The 15,181-nt window shown below is 36.4% G+C and overlaps 1 protein-coding gene and 1 long non-coding RNA gene across 9 annotated transcripts in view; one reads left to right on the top strand and one right to left on the bottom strand.

Annotated features, from left to right (window-relative positions):
* The window catches only part of LOC112424700 (uncharacterized), a 115,207-nt gene extending 101,890 nt beyond the window's left edge, over nt 1–13,317 (bottom strand). For 4 of the 6 annotated variants that reach the window (XR_011620360.1, XR_011620358.1, XR_011620357.1 and 1 more), the window contains exons 1-2: nt 12,782–13,317; nt 12,608–12,678 (exon numbers count right to left, since the gene is read on the bottom strand). This is a non-coding gene — a long non-coding RNA (uncharacterized lncRNA). The remainder of the gene's footprint in view (nt 1–12,607; nt 12,679–12,781) is intronic. The other 2 variants (XR_003015568.2, XR_011620359.1) reach the window with 2 other exon arrangements.
* LOC105470429 (CD96 molecule) overlaps nt 1–15,181 on the top strand; it is a 110,669-nt gene that overhangs the window by 16,435 nt on the left and 79,053 nt on the right. For all 3 annotated transcript variants that reach the window (XR_011620356.1, XM_071092450.1, XM_071092451.1), the window contains exons 3-4: nt 3,298–3,422; nt 13,315–13,522. Coding sequence is in view for 2 of the 3 variants with exons in the window: in XM_071092450.1 (XP_070948551.1) it covers nt 3,298–3,422; nt 13,315–13,522 (333 nt within the window). In the remaining variant the exon portion in view is untranslated. The remainder of the gene's footprint in view (nt 1–3,297; nt 3,423–13,314; nt 13,523–15,181) is intronic.

Here is a 15,181-nt window from a genome sequence, read left to right as displayed (position 1 = left end):
TATATTTTTCTTGAATTATAGTTTTTAATATTTGTTCTGTTCCATTGCTTTCATCTTTTTTCTTTAACGTTTTCTATTGTACATATATTTTTATCTTCTTTGCATATCATTTCCTTTGAATCTCTTTTATTAGTTTTTTCTTTTTTTATAATTACATATTGCTTTATTTATTTCAAAATCTCCCTCATTCTATTTTGAAAATGAACTTTAATGAATTAGCTTTTGTTTTTCTATGTTTCTGGTTTTGTTCTAATTTTGTCTTAATTTCTGGAGTGATTTTTAAAAAAATTATTGTTTCTAACCCTTTCTTGAATTTCATTACCTATGCTTTGTAAGCTTTTTTCTTCCATGGGACTCATTGGGAACTTTCCAAAATTGTGCACAATTTACATCATTTTATTTCTTTTAGCTTATTTTGAATAATTTGGCTATAGTTTTTATTTACTTTGTTGTCATGTCTTGATAATATGCTCTCGTTGTTGTAGGAACGTTATTTTGTTCTCTGCTCTCTTTTTGCTTCTGGTATCTTTATAGGTTATTCTATCTCATTCCCTTTCTGTTACTCATGTTTAGGTTAAATGCATTCTTATCACAGAAGAGTGAGCCAGGCTAGCTTTTCTAGAGTGTTCAGTATCCCTAAAGTCACCTCTTCTGTTATTTTAAAGATGAGTTTTTTACCATTGTACTTTCTGAGTATATTTCCTTTGCTTCTATCCCTCACGTTTACCTAAATTGCCTCTTTGATTTCTCTTATTGGACCTGTCCTGTTTTATTGGATTCTATGTCCAGCAGTTTTTTCTCCCCGTGGCATGTGTCCTGAGAAGTCCTTTCTGCTCCAGCACTGACAACCTTTTTCTTATTTTTCTTGAAGACACTGGTGATTTGGTGTCTGCAAACTCTCTTCTCCATTTCAGCTACTATTCTTGTATTCTTGGATTAATCTACCTGTCTTTCCAGTGATTACCTGTTACTAGACAGAGGGAGGTGGTGTGGGTTCTCTAGTTCTAAGATCCATCACAAGCCCAGTTGACCTTCCTCTGTTTCTTTCTGCACAGTTGCTGATAACACAGTGGTTCAGTGGATTTTTCCCCACTAATTAAGAGGGATGTGTTATTATTTAGTGTTCTTGTAGATATGGTCTATGTAGTTTTAGTTTCGTTACTCTATTTATCTTCTTTGTTTTTATAGAGAGTTTCTGGTATATTCAAAAAGTAATGTGACTTATACTGCCAGCTTCCCAGATTCGGGACAAAGTTTACAAAAATATAATACTTATGTATTTGATTGATGTTTATTAAAATATAACTAACATTTGGATGGCATGGACTTCAGAGATATTCAGTATATTTTAAAGAAATATATATATATGTAAAAAATTACAATAATTTAAGAATAAAATTAAATAGTAGTAATGATCATATGCAAATATGGCAAAAAAATATGATAGTAGAGATGGTATACAAACAACTCCATCTGGAAGTGCTGTGATAGCTAAGTGATTTTTTCCCCCTTATGGGACAGGGTTCTTTTTTTCAATTATGGGCTTGGAGTACTATTTGGAAAGAGCAGTGGAGAGCAAAGAAAACACTGATCCCACCTCCAGAACTTGAGGAATTAGAGTGCAAGAAATGCTGTGGGGATCTGGTTTTAATTAGGAAAAGGAGGAGGAAAGAGTTACCAGTAAAGAAGCTAGATGATATTGATAAGAGATTAAAATATAACAAAGATCTAAAGGCTAGATATAAAATTTATAAACTGAGAAACATGCCATTAAAAATGTATACCGTTATATAGCATATATTTATATATAATATTTTTACCCCTAAATTGATGCTTTAATCTTCAGTTTCCTTTTCCTTGATCAGATAGACTATAAAACTTCATAACCTACCCTTTTCTTTTTATTTTGATGGACTAATATTTAATATATATAACATATATATGTTTTATATGTATATATACACACACATAATGTTAGTAGCAATAAAAATGTTCATACTCAATGATCCATTAATTATACTTCTGAGAATTTATCTTAAGTAGCCGAATGGTCAGAAGAAAGCTATTAGCATAAGGATGATCCTTGCTATATAGCATGTAATGGTTTAAAATAAAGTAAAAAATCCAAACTGAAAGAGCATAATGATTCAATAATTGGAAATGACTAAATGAATGATGATTAGTACATATGATAAAATGACATGAAGCCCCCATAAATTTAAATCACCAATAGTTCAAGAATCACACAAAACATTTTAAAGTAACAATATACATAACATTCATTGGTAAATAAGATTGCAGACTGTGAGAAAAACGTGCATGTATGCAAACAAGATTTGAATAGATATAGAAAAAAGAATATAAGATTTTTAGGATATTTGGATGATAGAGTTACCTTTATTTATAAATTTTTTTGATGTTATAGTTCAGTCACAAATTTATATGTATGTATATAAAACTTTCCCAATAGGAGAGATTACAAAATGGATATTTATCTTCTATTACCTTAAAAATGAAAATAATTAACACTGCTTCCTCAAAGTTTCCTTATGCATTTTTGTGTAATTCCTTTGTGGGAGGAATGTTTATAAGCTCTGAGAAGACTATTAGATATGAAGACTGTAAAAACATCAGCTTTTCAGGGCAGCGAAACTATTATGTATGATACTATAATGGTGGATACATGTCATTATACATTTGTCCAAACCCATAGAATGTATAAAATTAAGAGTAAACCCTAATGTAAACTATGAACTTTGGGTGATAATGACGTGCCAGTGTGGGTTCATTAATTTTAACAAATGTACGGCTGTGGAACAGGATGTCCACCGTTGGGGAGGTTGTGGGTGGGTAGAGGAAGCAGATATACTGGGAACTTTGTACTTTCTGCTCAATTTTGCTGTGAACCTAATTTTAGTAGTTACTCTAAAAAATAAAGTCCAACAAAATAAAAAGACAATTAGGCTAGGTTATGAAGTTTTATATTCTATCTGATCAAGGAAATGGAACTTGAAGATTAAAGCACCAATTTGGGGCTAAAGCAGAGGAACACGCCAAATGATGAGTTTGATTCTGTTAGGGTCATTTCCTTGTAATTTTTCAGTGTTTAGCAACAATTCTGTGCTCCTCAGTGACTCCGTTTAGCCACTTATACAATGAGGGTACACCTCTCTGCTTCATAGGTGTACCCTGAGGATAGATGAATCCCTGTACTAAAACCGTTTTTGTCTGTTTGATAAAAACACTTGACAAACCAATCAGAGATTCATATATTTTCTACCTTATGTTTTGTTACAGTTACACCAGATGAGTGGAAAAGCAACCATACAATAGAAATAGAGATAAATCAGACTCTGGAAATACCATGCTTTCAAAATAGCTCCTCAGAAATTTCATCTGAGTTCACCTATGCATGGTTGGTGGTAAGTGTTGCCCTTTTCAGTGAATAACTGCAATCGTCTTTAAACATTAATGATGTAAAATGAATAAGCAGTAATAATAGGGAAGGAAGCATACAAATGACAGGCAGGCATTATGCCAGTGGTGGGAGGAGGGGTAGGGAAGGAAGGAGAGGACACTCATATTCCTTCTCACAGACAAGCCTCTGAGTCTATGAATGCAGTGAATTAATTTATAAATTTGCTTCTAAAGATTGATTTTTATTTCTATCTACATACCAAACCACGATTACAGAAAGAACAAAGTGTGATAGTGCCCTAGAAAGGAGCCATATTCAGCAGAAGCCCCTACTCACAAATACTTGTTTCACAAGCAACATATACAGAGCTACAGACTCCCTTTTCCAAAAACCCTTATTACTGCATCCTGGGAAATATCCAACATTGGCTTAGATTGGGAAGCACAGACTCTAATGCTTGTGAAATATAAGCAGCAAATGTATAGGAGACAAGCAGGACTTGTATAAGAAACAGTCACTGCCCAGCTCTATTAATGCCATAGGGGGCCACAGGTCTATAGTTACCATGCCTTCTCATTAAAAAAATAAAAAAGGCCAGAAATCTGGATTTTTATGAAAATATTTCCAATTTTAAAAATGATGTGTAGGGCAAAAATAAATACTGGTCTATTATTTTGCTAAGGCACTGTAAGATATAACCCTAGTTATAAATTTAAAAAATTCCACTGAGTATTCACTTTGGCAGTTATGGTGGGCTGACTATTAAGTTGCTTAACGTGTCCTGTGTGATGACTAAACTCTCCCGCTACTTTTCTCTCCTTGAAATACTGCAGAATTCATCTATACAGATCTTCATCTAATTGGATTTATGATTTAATTTGGCCTATCACTTAACATAACTGCATCATTTATCCACTTTGTCTGCCTTTGTTATTTTATCATTAGTCTACACCATTCTGCCTAATGCATCAGTTTATTTTTAAAATCTAAAGTTAATCTTAAAAACTAAAATTGTCTGAGCTTTTTGTCATAACAGATAAACAAAATCAACATGAGGATAATAGTAAATATGAAAGAATTGTGTCATTATAATTTTAATGTTAGTCAATCAAATGGCAGCCAGCTACTAACCAGTGTATACAGTAAACCCCTAAAACTGTTAAAAACAAATGACAACAAAGAGACAAACACAATTATAGAGGTGACCATAAACATGATTTCAAGAATCACATAACAGGGCATTCATTTAGATGATACAGAATATGATTACTGTATGTTAATTTTTATATTTTTGTCAAAATGAAAACAGGATTAAAAAATTCTTATTAAACTCACGGATCCTCATGAATATAACAGCTGGCACAATTTGGAAAATACTGTGATTCAGATGGTTGATTATTCACATTACAAGCTACCTAGATTTTTGTGGACAGTCTTGGAAACTAGACCCTATATATAAAAATATTTCCTTGGGTTTGTGCCAAACCTGAAATAATTGACTTGTACGAAGAATTTTAAATACAACCTACTGATAATTTTTCACTGTCTAGCTATTTTTCAGGTAGTAAGTAATAAAAAGAATTATATTTTAAAATAACTTTCCCAAATGGTTGTAAAACCTACAATGTCTCTTTGTCATCTGTCACAAAACATGTTTGCCCTTTTATAGGATTTGCTTTCCAAAAAGTAAGGCTTCCTGGACATTATGCCTATCATTAGGATAAGTATAAGTCCATTGTTCTTAACAAACATGATACAACATACTTCTGAGAAAAAGGTTAAGAAGTGAGATAATTTCAGGAGAACAGAAATGTACTATACTAAAACTTTTAGTAATGAAATGCATACCTTGCTTCAATATTTTCCCCCAACATGTTGAGCAGAAAGTTCCTATCCAAATTATCACAGGTTCACCAACAATGGCAACTGGTTTAATAAAGTTTTACTGTACATATTTTTACTGTAGTGTTCTTATCTTGTCTCATGGGTATGTAATCTGTTTTTCTAAGCAAATGCAAAGCCTTCAGTGTGTGTCTTTTATGTGACTCTGAGCTTCTCCTGGACAAAAAGTTGTATCGCTCATTTTAAAAATCTCTAGCATCTAGTATAGAGTCCAGAACATGGGTACTCATAAATACTTAATAAATACTTGAATTAATTTGTTTCTATTTGTCCTCTTTCCCCACAGTCTTATTCATTGTTCTCATATTAAATTGATGATCACTAAATTCATGCTGTTTGATTGTTTACTGAGTGGCAGCTCATTAAGTCTCAAAGACGACTGATGAGTCACCGTGTATCAAGTAGCTACCTTTAAAGAAACTAAGAAGGCCATATAGACATTACCTTTGGATTCTGCCAGGACCTTTAGAGTAAATGAATGCCAGAGAGTGCACGTAAGGTCACACAGTGAGAGGGTGAATCTTAAACATCCACTAGAACCTCAAGCCATGCTGCCACTTTAAAGAATACACCATGATACAGACAACTTGAAGAATCTTTCTAAAGAAACCTTTCTTCAAAGGGAACATGGTGTTGGCAAATGTGTTAATTAAAATCCTATAGTGCATGTCCTTTCAAAATGTCCTCTCATTTACATCTATGCCCCACACTGTTGATGGCTGTAGGATTCGGCCAGTCTCTTAAACCAAATAATGTCCTTAAAAAGTAGATTACATAGGGTGCTTATAGTCTCCCTTAAAGGAGAACAAACTTCCTAAATAAATGGAGAGAACAAACTGCCTGACAGTGCACCACCCACACCCTGGGCTCATGGTTAGAGCATCCTACAGCAAGGAGGTAAAGGAGCGGAAAGGAAAAATTCCCACATGCATGCAAGTGCAGAAACCCATGATTAGTGTCTTTGGGCTGACCCATGCTCATTAGAATAGTAAAAAATACACCCATGAGTAGAGATTTCAGATGTTAATGAGACATGCCATGTATCTACCAGCATGTACAAAAATAGCACATGCACATCCAGAGGACCATCCAGAACGTGCTTAATAGCAACACACCTTCCTACCCCTTCATGAATAATCATATGAAACTCATAAAGGTAGTTTCTCTAGTGTCAGTCAGCATCGTCTCACCTTTGAGTAGCCCTCTGTGATCAGCGGTGAGTGTACTTTTGCTTCGCAGTAAACTCTCTTACCTCCTTCCACTTTGAACTTGCTCTCAAATTCTTTTGTGCGGTAAAATTGCTCTCAAATTCTTTTGTGCAGTGAAGTCAAAAACAAACTGATGCCACTGGCAACACTTATGTTAGGGAATAAGCTACAACTCTTAGTATCATAATTGCTACATGTCTGCAAAGGACACAAATATTCCAGCCAATCCGTATTTTTGGTCTTTAATCTCTTTTTAAACTAATAATAATAATCATAATGATAAGTCTATTGTTCCTACAAACATTATAAAATCTCTTTAGAAAGAGATTACAACATAAAAGTGATGAAGGTGAGCTCAGGAGAGCAGAAACTTCCTATACTGAACTCTGGGAAGCTTCAAAGGCCTTCTGCCCCAAGTGACTCAATGAAACCTTGGAAACAATTTACAAACTAAAATTATCTAAGTCACTGAAAAATGAAAGTGATGTCTTCCTGTATGTGTAATTTTATAAAGGCTAATTAATTCAATCATGACCCTCATAGGAAAGGTTATTATTGGGATTCTGTCTTATAAAATAAACTCTTATGCTACATGTGCCTGATCTCATGCTAAGGCTGTGTTAAATGTGTTAATGGGACACACTCTGCATTTTGGGAAGTTACATTGCAGGACTGGGAATACACTGAGGTAGACAGGCATCAGGCGCAAATGGACGGTGTATCTAACATTCATCCAGCATGAGGGGTAACTAAGTAAACACAAAGGGTTAACCCTTTAATGAAGACTAATAATCTATGTGAATGGAGGAGTAATGTATAAGAAATCCTAGAATATGTATATTTTGATGGGATGCAGTTGGAAGCTAAAAGATAAGTAATATTTTTCCCATTTTATGCACTGGGACATAAGCATATAGTCATTAGGGAAATTCGGCAGTCTTATTCTGGAAGCTTCTAAATATACGATAATACTCTGTTTTCATAGCAAACTATCGTCCTTATTTCCCACAGCATAAATTTCAGTTCAGTCCAATAAACTTATGTGAATCTGTTTTGAGCGCTAAGTCCTGCAGGGATACAAAATTATATTGGACATATTTCCTACCATGACATACACCTTTAATAAAAATGTAAAAAATGGCAACATGGGAAAAATCATTCAATTCCGACTAGACGGACCTGGAAAAGTTTCTTAGAAAAGGTTATATTTGAGCTGGATAACTAAATAGTTGGCTGGCAAAAGACGGACTTACACTACACCAAGACCCTGGGAACTTTAAGTACAAATTGGTAGTGCAGATGGGAAAATGTATATGAGGAAATACTTGTTTCCAAAGTCAGTGAAAATAAAGAAATTCATGATTATTCTCTTTAAAATCATGAAGAGAAGGACAAGAATATTTCCAATTCAAACAATTCAATATTAGTGACCAAAGCACATAACTACAGATGCTCATCTATCTTAAAATTTTTATGTATATCTTCAATATGCTCTTATTTAATATTTGTGCTATTTATGTTAAAAGGTAAATGGTACTCTAGACAATGTTTGTTATGCTTATGGATGCCTCACTATTCAGAAAACAAAACTGTAACCTCTTACCTGATGGCAGCTGATTCTAATTGTCTTTAATAAAAATTAAAGTGCTAGCCGAACTGCAAAGTGTTGATAACCAACAACAATGACTAGAAATATATTGTTCTGGTGCTCTACAAAATGGACATAGGAAGCTTTGCAAGCAGCTTGCTTTGACAGCACTGACTGGATGGAGAATAAATGGAGGAAATGTGAAGATAGGAAACAGTTTGGAGAAAAAAGGAGAAGCAATCAATACAGTTAACAGCAGTTATCGAATGAGCTCTGTACACTCAGCACCTGCCACGTGCTGTGGTCAGTGCATCCAGCTTTGACATGGAGCTGGTTTCAAGGAGCTCAGGATAGCTCAGAGACGAAATATCATCACTAAATCAAGGAGGCTGAACATGCCAAGTCTGAAAACCTGAAATTATGTTCCAAAATCTGAAACTTTTTTAGCACACACATGATGCTCAAAAGAAATGTTCAATGGATTATTTCAGATTCCAGATTTTCAGATTTGAGATGTTCAACTGGCATAACGTAAATATTCCAAAATCCAAAACAATCTGAAGCCTGAAATACTTCTGATACCAAGCATTTCAGATAAGCGACACTCAATCTGTAGTACAAACATTCCTCTTCTAAATTGAAAATTTTGATTCTAGTTCAAAAACAAAGCCTCAATGACTTATTTTAGAATTTGTCAAGTACTTAAGGGACATATAACAGCAGTTTCATGATTCAGTATGATCCCTTTCAGCCCTTATCATGCTAATTATTTTATTAAGCTTCTATACATAATTTAATTATGCATTTGTTTATTTTCTGTGGCTCCTGATTTTCATATGTGTGTTTGTTCTTCTCCTTAAGTAGTTTTTTTAGTGCAAAAAATCTATTTAAAATTTATATTTAAAAATTAATTTTTTTTAGATTTTTTTTTTTTTTTTTTTTTTTTTTTTTTTTTTTTTTTGAGGCAGGGTCTGACTTTGTTGCTCAGGCTGGAGTACAGTGACATAATCTTGGCTCACTGCAGCCTTGACCTCTCCAGGCTCAGGTCCCACATCAGCCTCTCGAGTAACTGGTACAGCAGGTATGTGCCACCACACCTGGCTAATTTTTTTGTATTTTTAGGAAAGACAGGGTTTCACCATGTTTCCCAGGCTGGTCTTGAACTCCTGAGTTCAAGCAATCCACCAGCCTTGGCCTCCCGAAGTGCTGGAATTATAGGCATGAGCCACCAAACTCAGCCCTTAAGTAGATTATATGTAGGAAAGGCAAAGACTGTTTCTTCTACTACTTTTGTGAGACTATATATAGCAAAGTCATTAACAATGTGACTTTTGGAGGGAAATTGCTGTTTTCAAGACCTGGATCTCCACTACTTACTAGCTATGAGACCTAAGGGCTGGGATTAGAGTGAAGCAAGTAAGGCTCTTAATCTTGGGAGCAAAATTTAAGGGAGCACAAAAAAATTAGCAATCAAGATAAATATTTTAATACAATATTTTTAAAAATCAGAAGTTAGGGAAAATCCATGATGAACAAAATATCAAATTTGTAAATAAAGGCGGACTGTTGCTTGTGTGTTTTTGAGACCTTACTACATTTATATTGTTTAAGGAACAGTATTTTCAATCAACTTGTTGTTTCTGGGCTTCATGGCCATTTTGTCCCCCAAGGGCTAGTGTATAAGGGTTGACACTGGCAAGAGAGCAGATTGAGCTATTCATGACTTTATAACTGTCTTAGTCTATTTTGTGCTGCTGCATATAACAGAATATCTGAAACTGAGAAATTTATAAACAGAAATTTATTCTCTCACAGTTCTGGAGGCTGGGAAGTCCAAAATCAAGGTGCCAGCAGGTTAGAACCTGGTCTCTGTGCTTCCAAGATGGCACCTTGAATGCTGTATTCTCCAGAGAGGACAAAAAAGTTGTGTCCTCACATGGCAGAAGAGCAGAAGAGAGAGAACTCACTACTACCAGCACTTTGTACGAGGCATTAATGCATTTATGAGGGCAGAGCCCTTTGGATCTCCCATGAGGCTTCTCCTCCCAACACTGTGCCGTTGGGGATTAAGTTTCCATATGAGTTTTGGAAGGGACAAGAACATTCAAACCACAGCAATGAATCTCCATAATTCCTCAATTTAGCCAGGCACATAATGAATACTCATGAAATAGCAGGTTGATCTCATAGGCCGGACTAGATAATAATAAGCTTGTATTATTGAACAGCTATTAAGTGTCAGGACTAGAGTAAGTATATCATATATGTTAGCTCATTAAATCTATATTTCCCATTAAAATGTGAGAGTCTACCAAGGTATGAATCCATAAAGTTTTAGAAATACTTATTAATAATTTTTAAAGCGAGCAATTTTTTTCTTTGAAGAACAGGAAAAGAAAAACCTGATAGAAATCAGGCTTTCACATGCAGGTTCTAGCCTCCACCAGTCTGTTTCCTGAAGACTAGCTTAGCTGAGAGCATTATTATCAAGTAGGAGTTGAGGTATGCTCTAAACACCTATCACCAAAAGTGGGTCAATATGTCATACAAAGGCCCCTTTCAATCAGCAAATTGCCCACACCCTGTAACCTACAACTCACATGAAAGGTTCTAGCCTTCTAAAGTTTCTGTTAAACTTCTCACTCTGTATACTTCAGAAAGGTTTTTTAAATTTATTATTGTTATTTCATAGTTTGGTTCTTATTAGTACAAATTGTATCTGAGACATTTGTCCCCGGTTCCGGGCATCCTTGCTTTCTGATGCTGTTTCTTAAATACCTCTTACTTTGTGTGATATTTGAGCAAATTTTTAGCCTCAATTTATTTTACATGGTTGTAAGGAGTAAACAAGACGTGAAAGGACTTTGCAGAATTCTTACAATATAATAGGTACTAAATAAATTTAAACTATGACTAATAAGAATATGAAATTTTAATAGTGGTCATAACATAATACTAGTATTTTTCTCCCTCTCCCATCCCTAGGCATTTTGTTGTTTGCCTGTGCTAATTTTTTCACCTCTCCTCCCATTTGCTCTATGAAGGCAGCCACTCATCGTAAGTTCTTGCTACTGCCCCCTTTATAACTGAAGACTCTAGAATGTCTCAGGATCTCCTTTTCTTGTAGGTTACAGGGCATTCTTTGCAACTGAATCCCATCTTTTCCAATGAAGGAACAAACCTTCTTTCTGCAAAAGTCAACTGCCCAGGGGAAAAAAAGCAACCTTTGGAAAAAGTTGAAAGGTTTTGTATTTTTTCTATATCAACTAAACCACCTAGTCACAATCTGCTATATAATAAAGAAAAAAGTGGTTTTTCTCACCAGTCTCCAACTTCAGCATGTAACTGCTCTTTTTCCCACAACAAAGTGACAGTTGATGGAACTGTTCCAAATGGTAGTCATACCATACCATACCAAATGACCAAGGAACATTTTCAACTCTAAAATCCTGACACACACAAAAAAGCAAGAGGCTGCCAAACATACCTGTGCCAAAAGATCTGCAGGGGTTACCTGCCTTCTTAATTACTGACCTCCAGACCTGCCAGTGCTGAGTGACATGCTTTCCACTTTCTTCTCCTGTCCCCACCCAATACTTAGAGCTCCTCTGGGGGATCCTGTCTCTGTAATACAGTCTTTCTCCCTTTTTCTTGTGCTTTTCTTCTTTAAAGAAAACAGCAGCACAGATTCTTGGGTCCTTCTTTCTAAGGGTAAAAGGTATGTAAATTGCTTCAGGAAAAAGAATTCAGCAGAGTGTGATTATTTGCAGCCAATAACACAATACTATCTGCATGTAAGACTGACACAAATCCTAGCCAGATTCAGCTAAAGAACTGTGTCTTACATAAGAGTTTCTACTAAGTATATTTTGGAATTATCTCTTTAAACTATTTAAGAAGTCTGCTTTAGTCCTTCCTCTGTTTCTGCCCATACTTGAATGGGGTTTCCATTTCGTGTAGCCTGATCTGTCTCATTTTTAACACTAGAGATTCCAATTCATAGATCTTATCATTATTTTGTAACATTTCCCCCCATTGAATGCATTCCTGTTTATCCTTCTCCATTTTAATTCCCTCCATTTCCCCTGATGCCTGTGCACAAGGATTCATCTGTTGTTTAGAGTTAGGCCAGTAGATGTCAGCCCTGGATCCCCTGAGTACCTTAAAAACAACTGTCCTAACCATGGCCTTATCCCAGACAGACTAAATTAGAATCTCTAGAAGAGAAGCGTGTGCATCGGGATGTTTTAAAAGCAGCTCAACCGAGAATGCTGGGTCATACTAACGGGGTCTGAAGACCTAATCCATCCTCTACCCCTGTGCCCCTCAAGAATCCCCTCCTCACTGGGCCCCTAGTGAGCACTTTTATTGACATCAGTCAACACTGTGACAACCCAGGGAGCTTGTCCAAAAAAATTCCAGGCACAGAGAGAATAATAGTGCTTTTCATCACAGATGGAAGAAAGGATATGCGATAGAAAAACCAAGTACCTCAAATACACTCTGATCTCCAAAATTCAGATTAACATTTTCAGCCTACTCTTCATGCATCCTCTTTGAAGCTAACACAAACACAGAAATAAAGAGAATAGGGTTAGGACCAGAACAAGGCTGTGAAAGGAGGCAAGGAGGTGCCCAGGGCACAAAATTTAAGGAGGTACTCACTGTTGGGTGCCAACATTTCACTAGCAAGACTTTGAGAACGTCACTTTACCTGATCCTAGTCCAGGCTCAGGGAGGAGCTGAAAAGAGTCCTTTCTAAAGGAATTCAGGGATAACTGTAATCATCCAGTTTAAGTGAAGATTTTATGAAATCTTCACACTGATACAGTCTTCTCAGCACATCTTAGCAGTAAGATGCCAGAACTTCTTAAATGAAAATTAAAATCTGCCATTAGTTCCACATCCATTCCAGCCCCCAAATCCTACTCCAGATATGCAGTTCATAGAAGATTATGAAGGAGAAGGTCTAGTCAGAAGAACAGAATGTTTCCATTTGTTAGGAGAGGGTGACAATAGTTTTTAACTGAAAGTCAAGTGTATACTTTCTCTAGTAATATACTAAATGTCTCTTAATTTCCATCCTTCATTCTTCCTCTCCACTTTACAAAAAATACATGAGTCGATGCTTGTGAAACGCCTAGTTCAGAGCTGGCACAGTTGAGGGCTCAATAACTGGTAACGATTTTTCTCACCAGGAGGATAATGGAACTCAGCAAACACTTATCTCCCAAGATCACCTCATCAGCAGTTCCACATTACTTAAAGATAGAGTCAAGGTTGGTACAGACTACAGACTCCACCTCTCTCCAGTCCAAATCTTCGATGATGGGCGGAAGTTCTCTTGCCACATTAGAGTCGGTCCTGACAAAATCTTGAGGAGCTCCACCACAATCAAGGTTTTTGGTAAGGGCTGTTGTTCTACAGACTCCCTGACACCCTCCTGTCTCTTGCCCTGCTCTTCCCTGAAGAGGAAGCACTCTATTATGCTGCAGAGCCGCCACACGTGGGTAACAATGCTGGAGTCTGTTTCCCTGGATACTTGTCATTCTTGTTGGAGATGAGGATGATGGTAGAATGCTAAAGATTAATGATTCCATTAACAGAATAAAATCACACAGAAAGCAATAATTTTCTGTATTGGTTCATTTTCTGTTGCTTACAATGGAATACCTGAAACTGAGTAATTTATAAAGAAAAGGAATTTGTTACTTACAGTTATGGAGGCTAAATCCAAGGTCGAGGGGATGCATCTGGTGAGAACCTTCTTGCTGATGGGGGGACTAACTGAAGAATCCCAAGGTGACACAGGGTATCACATGGCAAGGGGACAGAGTTTGCTAATGTGCTAACTCAAGTCTTTCTTCCTCTTCTTATAAGGCCACCAGTTCCCCTCCCATCATAACTCATGACTCCAATAACCCTTTAATCCATAAATGGATTAATCTTATTAATAAAGACAGAGACCTGATGATTCAGTCACCCATGAAAGACCCCAGCTGTCAATACTGCCACACTGGAGATTAAATTTCAACATAAATTTTGGAGTGGACATTCAAACCATAGCAGACAGATCAATTTCCTGGTGACCACTATCTTATTTACAACTTTAATGTTTCTCAGAATACTGGAAGTCTCTTTAATTGTAGCTGCCAAAGTCTAATCGCTTAGTTGTCTAATTGTCTTAGTTGCTTGCTTGAGCAAGGTGGAGTAAGGTCAGTGAGAAAAGGAAGGTGATAAATATAGCCCCAGGGAAACTGCAGAAGTTCCTCCTCCCCTGCTATCCTGCCAAGGCCAGCTGGGGTGAGACAGTCAGGTCCAGCCCTTCGGGCAAAGGAGCCTTCAGGAAAGGCTTCTGAACCTGCACTGTCGGGATTGTGGAGCTGAGCTGTGAAATCCACTGCGGCCTCACTCAAAATGCAGAGTATTTGCAGGGTGCAAATTTAAGGAAGAAAGGTTAGAATTCTATTTTCCCCAGTGGTACAAGAAAGTACCACTAATTAATAAACACCGTTAATAAAGAGAAGCCCCTGTCTTTGGATGTTTTTTCATTTTTTGTGACAAAGATCTGTGTCTTTTGGAAAGTCAATTTTAAAGAAGGCAAAGAGAAAAGCAGTGAGATGGATAGGCAATTAATTATTTTTGAAAATGAGATAAACAAAGGGAAAACAACTTCACAAACCTATGGGCACAGGCTGCTAGATTGTTCCTCAATTCTCTAAAGGGCAGAGCAAGCAAAAAAAAAATTATTTGGAATTGTATTGCCTTATTATTGGCAGTCATACAATGTAGTATTTTGAAGAAAACGCAAAATTGCCTCCCCCTTCCCTCCTCTGTCCTCCCCTTTCCTCTGCATCCTCCCTCTTCTCTTTCTCTTCATCTCTCCTCAGGGATGGACTAGGCAATAATCATCCCTGATGACCAGGTTCCTTACGGAGCCTAAACAGTGTCCTGTGAAGAGTTGGAAACAAGCTGTTCATCTCTTTTGTTATCACCATTTGTTTATTTACCAGGGTGTGACTGTCTTAGTGCAAACATGAAACTGCCTCCTCTGGTCTATTGGCA

Source organism: Macaca nemestrina, chromosome 2, assembly GCF_043159975.1.
Source record: "Macaca nemestrina isolate mMacNem1 chromosome 2, mMacNem.hap1, whole genome shotgun sequence".
Lineage (NCBI taxonomy): Eukaryota > Metazoa > Chordata > Mammalia > Primates > Cercopithecidae > Macaca > Macaca nemestrina.
The sequence above is the reverse complement of the archived record's forward strand: the minus strand, read 5'-3'. Positions and strand labels throughout refer to the sequence as shown.